At 49.7% G+C, this 8,302-nt stretch overlaps 1 protein-coding gene across 2 annotated transcripts; it reads left to right on the top strand.

Annotated features, from left to right (window-relative positions):
• The first annotated feature begins 963 nt into the window (after positions 1 to 963).
• LOC127296191 (phosphoenolpyruvate carboxykinase (ATP)) lies at positions 964 to 5,295 on the top strand. 2 transcript variants are annotated; one of them, XM_051326223.2, is made up of 11 exons: positions 964 to 1,056; positions 1,163 to 1,434; positions 2,362 to 2,576; positions 2,655 to 2,808; positions 2,953 to 3,437; positions 3,643 to 3,816; positions 3,919 to 3,984; positions 4,081 to 4,259; positions 4,346 to 4,515; positions 4,615 to 4,783; positions 4,881 to 5,295. In XM_051326223.2, the coding sequence occupies exons 2-11, from the start codon at positions 1,181 to 1,183 to the stop codon at positions 5,022 to 5,024; spliced, it is 2,010 nt and encodes a 669-aa protein (XP_051182183.1). In that variant the 5' UTR covers positions 964 to 1,056; positions 1,163 to 1,180; the 3' UTR covers positions 5,025 to 5,295. The 2 variants fall into 2 exon arrangements, with proteins under 2 accessions (XP_051182183.1, XP_071675430.1); XM_071819329.1 differs by having other exon boundaries at positions 1,021 to 1,037.
• Positions 5,296 to 8,302: the final 3,007 nt, after the last annotated feature.

Raw genomic sequence — 8,302 nt, forward strand, 5'->3', positions numbered from 1 at the left:
TCAAATAAACCAGTTTGGATAATTGCCACTACATAAACAAATCAAGGCAAGGAAAATAGGGGTCACTGTGGTGCATGCATGTGATAGCTACAGAGAAAATCTCATCCATCTATACCGTTCCTTGAAATGAACCCCAATTTATCATGAATTTTAGCAAAACAGGTTTGAGAAATTCCATTCTTATTCACGATAAACCGTTTCATCCACTAACCATTTTTATTCAATATAATTTAATGGGAGTTTTGGAAGATTTAATTTTGTAGAAATTCTCCATTTGCAGGTAGTTTGATTTGTATGATCGGATCTTTGCATGTTACCATAGAGAAAAGTACATCCTATCACATTATACTTAATTTTGTTGGATGCTTTAAAAAATATTTAATTTATTTGTTATTTCCTTGTGATGCATCAAATACACCCTCAGCTAGTGTCTTCAGTTTTATATGGTTCAAAATCGTACCCTCCAACGTTTCCATGGTCATGTGCTTTAGAAATCATGTTACTATCTCCTCCCATTCAAGAACCCACTCGCCGAATCGCGAAAGGGTCTAACAGCTAAAATTTTGAGAAGAAATGTGACTTTTTTTTTCTAAAGAAAACACTGTAGATCGCATCCCATCCCATCCCATCCAAGATCATCCCACGTTAAGGACAGGTCTAAATGCCTAGTCCAAGCGTTTTATTCCCTAGACCAGAAACCGCAATTAATCCCCCTTTCTTGGCCACAACTAACGCGCGCGGCAGTTTATTCACCCCCATAGTACATCTGAACTCATTTAGTGCGCGCCATGAACTTTGGTGGTGATTTCCAGCTCTCGCGCGCGTTAACCACAAGCTCCTCCCCCGACTCCTGAAGTCCGCAACACAACCAGCGACGTTATCCCCAACCCGGCCGGGTGTATGGTCAGGTCACCTAGACCTAACCATGGTTAGTAGCTCCGAGAGCCCTTTAAAAGCCTCCCCGGGCTCGACCCATCTGCCCCACATCTCCCTCACTAGCTCGTGCCATCGTCTCCACCGCCACCCCTACTGCGCACGTACGCTTGTTCTCATCTCGTGCGTGTCACCTCTGTCTTCCCCTGATTGATTCCATTCGCAAGCAATTTGAATCAATGGTGGTAGGATCGCTAATGTGATTGCTGTTTTTTCTTTGGGTTGTCAGGAGGAGGAGAAGTCGGCCATGGCGACCCCGAACGGGCTGGCGAGGATCGACACCAACGGCGGGGCGACAAAGAAGAAGCACGAGAACGGGATCTGCCACGACGACAGCTCGGCGCCGGTGCGGGCGCAGAACATCGACGAGCTGCACTCCATGCAGCGGAAGCGCTCCGCCCCCACCACGCCCATCAAGCAGGCCGACGGCGCCGCCGTCTCGCCCTTCGCCGCCGCCATCTCCGAGGAGGGCCGCCGCACGCAGCAGCTGCAGTCCATCAGGTTCGTTTCATTCTTCCTCCCCCGTCTGTTTCCTTCTAATTTTGGTTTTGCCGGTACAAGCGATCGCGGTCATTGGGGACTAGTGAAATGCGAAGGGTTAAGTTACCCTGCTAAGAAGCAAAATAAAAGAATTACCCTGCTGCTATGAAGCAAAACAAAACTAACATAACAAATGCTCTGCTTGACGACGCTTTGCTGTGTTCTGAAAGAATGAACAAAGAACGGAAGATGATACTTCTTCGGCTTTGACCGCCACGTGGACGACGGCCATCTCACTGCTCGGTCCTACTCCAAGCCTCCAACTTCTGCATTTTGGCGCATAAACTAATGACGAGGAACACATAGTAATGTTTTTCTTCTTTGTTGAATCTTAAATTTCACCAACCTTGGTGCACGTTCAAATCTACTTTTAACTGAAGATGTAAAAAAAATCCAAAGAAAAACACAAAAGTGCAGGGAGCAAGTGCAACAAAGTTGGGTGGTGCTGACGATCAGCTTGGAATTGTACACTAGTCGCTAGGTCGTTTTCCAACCAAAAGCGGCGTCATCGTAATAAAAGCCCGCACCACCTCTTTTGGGTATGGTTGCGCGTATTCACGTGACCTCTCTTGCGTTGCGTGCATCCAAGTGCCAAGATGACGGACGCTTAAATTTTGTTTTGTTCTTATCGCACCGCATAAAAGTATCCACACCCATCTACGCCGCCAGTTGAAGCACCCTGAATCCTCAACTCGCTAGACAGAAGCTTGTTCCTTGATTCTTACATGCAACTGCTTATCCAGATTTTAGTGGACTACATCTCAGTAAGAACGACCTCAAAAAGTTAACGAGGAGTAGAACCGTAGAAGTGAAGTAGCTGTAATTTTGTTTGGAGTTCTGAATGTTTTTCTGACCTGCAAAAATTAACTGACGCTGATGGCTACGCAGCGCGTCGTTGGCTTCGCTGACCCGTGAGACCGGACCCAAGGTCGTGAGGGGCGACCCGGCAAGGAAGGGCGAGGCCACCGTCAAGGTCGCGCCGGTGGCCGCAGCGCCGGCGCCGAAGCCGCATCACCACCACCACCACCACGTCGCCCCCACCATCAGCGTCAGCGACAGCTCCCTCAAGTTCACACATGTCCTCTACAACCTGTCGCCTGCCGGTACGCACAGCTTCCATTCTAGTATGAAGTAAATTTGTTCAGATATCGTGTGTTCTGATGATCGTATGCCAAAAACAGAGCTGTACGAGCAGGCGATCAAGTACGAGAAGGGGTCGTTCATCACGGACAGCGGAGCGCTGGCGACGCTCTCCGGCGCCAAGACCGGCCGGTCACCCAGGGACAAACGCATCGTCAAGGACGAGGCGGCGGCCAAGGAGCTCTGGTGGGGCAAGTGAGTACTACCATCCCTCACTGAACCATGCCTGCCAACCTCTTCTTGTTCTTCTTCAACCTCACAGACCCATGCCTGTCAACCTGTGGCTCTGCTTCTTCTTCTTCAACTAACTGAACTCTCTCTTCTGAATTCTGATTGCAGGGGCTCGCCGAACATCGAGATGGACGAGCACACCTTCCTGACCAACAGGGAGAGGGCGGTGGACTACCTCAACTCGCTGGACAAGGTGTTCGTGAACGACCAGTTCCTCAACTGGGACCCGGAGAACCGCATCAAGGTGCGCATCATCTCCGCCAGGGCCTACCACTCGCTCTTCATGCACAACATGTGCATCCGCCCCACGGAGGAGGAGCTGGAGGAGTTCGGCACGCCCGACTTCACCATCTACAACGCCGGCAAGTTCCCCTGCAACCGCTACACGCACTACATGACCTCCTCCACCAGCGTCGACATCAACCTGGGAAGGAGGGAGATGGTCATCCTCGGCACGCAGTACGCCGGCGAGATGAAGAAGGGCCTCTTCGGCGTCATGCACTACCTCATGCCCAAGAGGCGTATCCTCTCCCTCCACTCCGGCTGCAACATGGGGCGGGACGGCGACGTCGCGCTCTTCTTTGGACTGTCAGGTACCACCATAACGTCATCCATCATGGATGCATCCGGCCGCAACAAAAACTGCCCTGACGTTCGCCTTGCTCATCGGCTCAGCTTGCTTATCCATATACATAAATGATGCACACGCATCTCTAAGTAAATTGTGATATTATGTGTTCTTACAGCTTTACTGTATATATTATCTGATTTTGGAACTTTGGAAAATGTTCACAACAGGCACCGGAAAGACGACACTGTCAACTGATCACAACAGGCTCCTGATCGGCGACGACGAGCACTGCTGGAGTGACAACGGTGTCTCCAACATCGAGGGCGGATGCTACGCCAAGTGCATAGACCTCTCCCGGGAGAAAGAACCTGATATTTGGAACGCCATCAAGTTCGGAACAGGTAGCGACCTGAACCCTCTTCTCTGTTCTTTATCTGAACAATTTAACTGTGCACATCATGATTCCCTTGCTTACACTCGGTTGAAATGCTCTCTGCTTGCAGTGCTGGAGAACGTGGTGTTCGACGAGCACACCCGTGAAGTCGACTACACCGACAAATCTGTCACAGGTAGAGTACAAATTAGGAGTCAGCAAAACAAAAATCATAGAACTAGCAGCAAATTAAGATGGTAATAACATCGCAACCGGCTTGATCATGTTGCAGAGAACACCCGTGCCGCCTACCCGATCGAGTACATCCCCAACGCGAAGATACCGTGTGTCGGCCCACACCCCAAGAACGTCATCCTCCTGGCGTGCGACGCGTTCGGCGTGCTCCCGCCGGTCAGCAAGCTGAACCTGGCTCAGACCATGTACCACTTCATCAGCGGCTACACTGCTCTGGTACGATCGCGATTCAGACGTGCACAAGCACTCACAGTTTGTTGCTCCTAAGGGATGTCAATCTGATATTGCCATCTTGACTGCAGGTTGCCGGTACAGAGGACGGCATCAAGGAGCCACAGGCGACCTTCTCCGCTTGCTTCGGCGCGGCGTTCATCATGCTCCACCCGACCAAGTACGCCGCCATGCTCGCCGAGAAGATGCAGACGTATGGCGCCACCGGGTGGCTCGTCAACACCGGCTGGTCCGGCGGAAGGTACTGTCCTTATCCAAGTTGCAGTCAGTTTGCAATTTGCAAGTTCCAAGGTCCAGCCACCATGATCATACATATGAACTTACTCTGCGTTTGTCACAGGTATGGCGTTGGCAACCGGATCAAGCTGGCATACACCAGGAAGATCATCGACGCCATCCACTCCGGCGAGCTCCTCACTGCCAACTACCAGAAGACCGAGGTCTTCGGCCTGGAGATCCCCACTGCGATCGAGGGCGTGCCGTCTGAAATCCTCGACCCGACCAACACCGTAAGATCTCTTCACCGTTCACCAATCCATCCATCAGCCATTTTCCTTTTTTCCATCATATACCTTGCTCACAAATGGTTTTCTCGCGCGGGTGCAGTGGACGGACAAGGCCGCGTACAAGGAGACGCTCCTGAAGCTGGCTGGCCTGTTCGGCAAGAACTTCGAGGTGTTCGCCAACTACAAGATCGGGGACGACAGCACCCTCACTGAGGAGATCCTTGCTGCTGGACCCAAAGTCTGATTTTCACACGGGGCAGAAATGAACGCGCGATGCGATGGAAATGCGTTCAGAATAAAGCTGTGGTGTGTTTGCCGATGTTGATGATGACGAAAATTGGGGCCCATGTGCTAGTAGAGTTGGCTCCATATATCTCTTATTCTATATATTTTTTCATGCGTCATGTTTAGTTCTATCACATCTTGGTGCCTCTTTTGCCTATGTAGAGATGTACTGTGCTCTCAAAATTGGACTTTGAAAGTTCTAATATGATAATATGACCTATGTTCTCGTTTGTTAGCGCATCATCAAACATCAAATTGTTCTGATTGGAAATATATCTCCTCTATACACTAGTAGAAAACAGGCTTTCAGTCCCGGTCCATAAGAGCCTTTAGTCTAAAGGACCCTCAAAGGCCACGTCACGTGGTGCGGCCAGGGGGCTCGTGGTGGAGGACCTTTGGTCCCTGTTCGTGAGACGAACCGGGATTATATAGTCTCTGCCGCGGCAGAGAAAATGGCCGTTTCTCTGCCGCAACAGAGGTTTAGTGTGGAGCAGCGTTTCTCTGCCGCGAAACTGGCCGTTTCAGAGTTTTATATTATTCATTCAATTCTGCAATGCATACATCATTCAAGAAACCACAAACATCGTCATGAATATATAGACATCATCATGAAATACAGTACACGTAATGCATGTTTACAATATAAAGTCGGACCTCTTTACTATATCTATCTCATATATGCCTAACAACGTCGATCAAGATCTATGAACTCCCGATGGTATTCTTCAGTTCGAGCTATGACCTCGCTAAGAAAGAATCCCGCAAGTCCCTCTTGAATTGCTCGTATGCGATCCTCCGTTTGGAGAGAGTCCCGCAGGCGTTCCATGTAAATTAAAAAAAAATCAATATATATGAATGGAACTCAATATAGTTGATGGTAATAAAATAAGATTAATTGTGAAATATTGTTCACGTACACGAATGGCTTGTATAGCCTCGTCTGGGTCCGGTCATCTCGCGAATAAACTCGCACATAAGTTATTCCTGGATTTCTGCTTCAAACACTTTACGAAAAAATACATCACTTTTGCTAATTTCAAATCTCCTAAATTTTTTGAGAGACCGAGAGCATTGGACCCGTCAAAGAAAAAAATGGAGGTGTGTGCTCGTGTTTACATCCGACAAAAAAATGAAGTATTTAAAAACCTGAATCCTCCAAAGTTTCAATGAAATTCCTACAATCTAAAGTTGGCCGTAAAATTGCGTAAGACCGCACCGTCTCGTAAGACTGCACCGTTTGAAGGTGTCCAAATTTTATGACTTTTTTACTTGTATTATTTTCCCATCGACTTTGAAATGTGTCTCTTGAAGAGCCTTGGAGTAGCCAAATAAAAGGAATAAGGTTTGAGTTCTTATTGAAATATATATATATATATATATATGGACACATGGTATATGAATGCATTTGACATAAAGTTAAGTATTTGAAAACCCAAATCCCCTCTATGAAAATCCTACAATCTGAAGTTGTCCTTAAAGTAGTGTAAAATTGCACCCCTTGAAGGTGTGCAATTTCTTCATGAGCTTTTTACTTGTAATTTTATTCCCAGAAGCGGTGTGCCTCATTTGTAACGTTTGAACTCAACAAGGATGTTGGGGGGATGACCCCCGGTATGCCAAAGGCATGCCAAACCGGATGGTTTGAGCCATCAAGATACCGGTTTAATGTTTATACCGAAGCACAAAGATGATAGTTTGGTTAAGTAAAGCCAGGCCGGTATTCCCAAGAGGGGTATACCGGAACCGGATGAAGAAGACACCGGGCTACCGGTAAGAAGAGCATGTCGGTAAGACTGGTCAAAGATTCTCTTCAGAGCTAGAGGACAAGGATGAGCTAAGCAAAGTGGCTTTAAACGAAGCCCTGGCGCCAAAGAGAGGGATGACGCTGAAAGAAGCCGGAGGATGTCAGCCTCCCTGATTAAAGAAGACCCCGGCGTCATCTATGATTAAAGTAACTTTGTAAAGTAGTTTGTCCAGTCAAAGATGCCATTAGGGTTTCTTGCTCTGTAAGCCACCCTCTCCCCTATATAAGGAGAGGGGGCACACCCGTATCCGCGACGATCAACCAATAGAGGAATAGAGGAACCTTGTAATCAGAAACCTGTACCATGTTGAGATCAATGAAGATCCTGATCTAGAGCAGAGTTCTTCCTTGTGTGTTTCTTCTTGTACTGCCTTTGGCTGAGTTCTTGAGGAAAGCATCCGAAAGTTCATCCCATCTAATCACAAACCCTCTCCCGAATCCTCTTGCGCCCATTCGGCCCCAACTTAAGCCATCCCATGGCATCTGCTCGTTCGCCACAACGACAGTTGGCGCCCACCGTGGGGCATGAAGTGGCGTTTGCTGGAGTTCACATTCGGGCGGGCATTCTCGACGTCGCCGGCCAGCGTACGGTGTCCGCGCTGGTGCAGCGCTTCTATGACGTGGACTTCATCAACGACAACGCGGGCTGCTTCGCCAACGGCGGCATCTTCCCCAAGAACGGCCGCATCATCAAGTTCGGCAGCCACCGCGTCTACTTCGGCACCGTCCCTGTACGCCAGCGCCCCTCGCCGGTGCTGGTGGCGCCGGATCCGCCAAGGTGGCTACATGCAGGCCGCGCACCCGGCAGCGTGGAGGTGATGATGGCAGGCGTGGTCGGCGCCGGCAAAGAAGCTGTGGAAGAAGGTGCTGGGCGTGCGGCTTCAACCCGTGCGGCCAAGCCACCGCTGGAGCGCGACGCAGGCATTGCGGGAGCATCGTCCGCGCTACCGGAGACACCGCTCCAAGCGGCGATGAGCGTCCTCGCCACGCCCATCGCGCAGAACATCGACCCGGCAGCGGCTCAGGCGGAGCTGGAGGCGCAGCGCCAGAAGGTGCTCGAGAGCGGAAAGGACGTCGTCAGGGCGCAGCGCGAGCTGAACCTAACCATACGTGAGTATAACTCTGCCCATGGCTTTGCTTCTGTTAGCGCTCATGCTGCTAGGATGCCGGAGAACCGGCTTAAGGCTCGCAATCTAGATCAGGATTTGCGTAAGGAAATTCTTGCCGGCAAAAGTACCTCTGCATCTGTGAGCATTGTAGAGAAGCCTAAGTACAGTAGCCCAGATAAAACTATAAAAGCTGCTAAGGCTGTTGTAGATCTGTGTGAATCGCTTTCCGGCGACGCTCTGGCAAAACAGCAAGAGCGTGTCCGGGAGTTGCTTGAAACTATCGAGCAGCAGAACGCTGAGCAGCTTGCTAGGCTGAACAAGGCT

Source organism: Lolium perenne, chromosome 4, assembly GCF_019359855.2.
Source record: "Lolium perenne isolate Kyuss_39 chromosome 4, Kyuss_2.0, whole genome shotgun sequence".
In the NCBI taxonomy this organism is placed as follows: domain Eukaryota; kingdom Viridiplantae; phylum Streptophyta; class Magnoliopsida; order Poales; family Poaceae; genus Lolium; species Lolium perenne.

What these genes read in the sequence shown, in the direction of transcription:
- LOC127296191 (XM_051326223.2), top strand. Translation starts at nt 1,181, where the DNA reads ATGGCGACCCCGAACGGGCTGGCGAGGATCGACACCAACGGCGGGGCG. An exon ending in ACCGGCTGGTCCGGCGGAAG is followed by an intron (nt 4,516 to 4,614) that starts GTACTGTCCTTA and finishes CGTTTGTCACAG; the next exon opens with GTATGGCGTTGGCAACCGGA. An exon ending in TCCTCGACCCGACCAACACC is followed by an intron (nt 4,784 to 4,880) that starts GTAAGATCTCTT and finishes GCGCGGGTGCAG; the next exon opens with TGGACGGACAAGGCCGCGTA.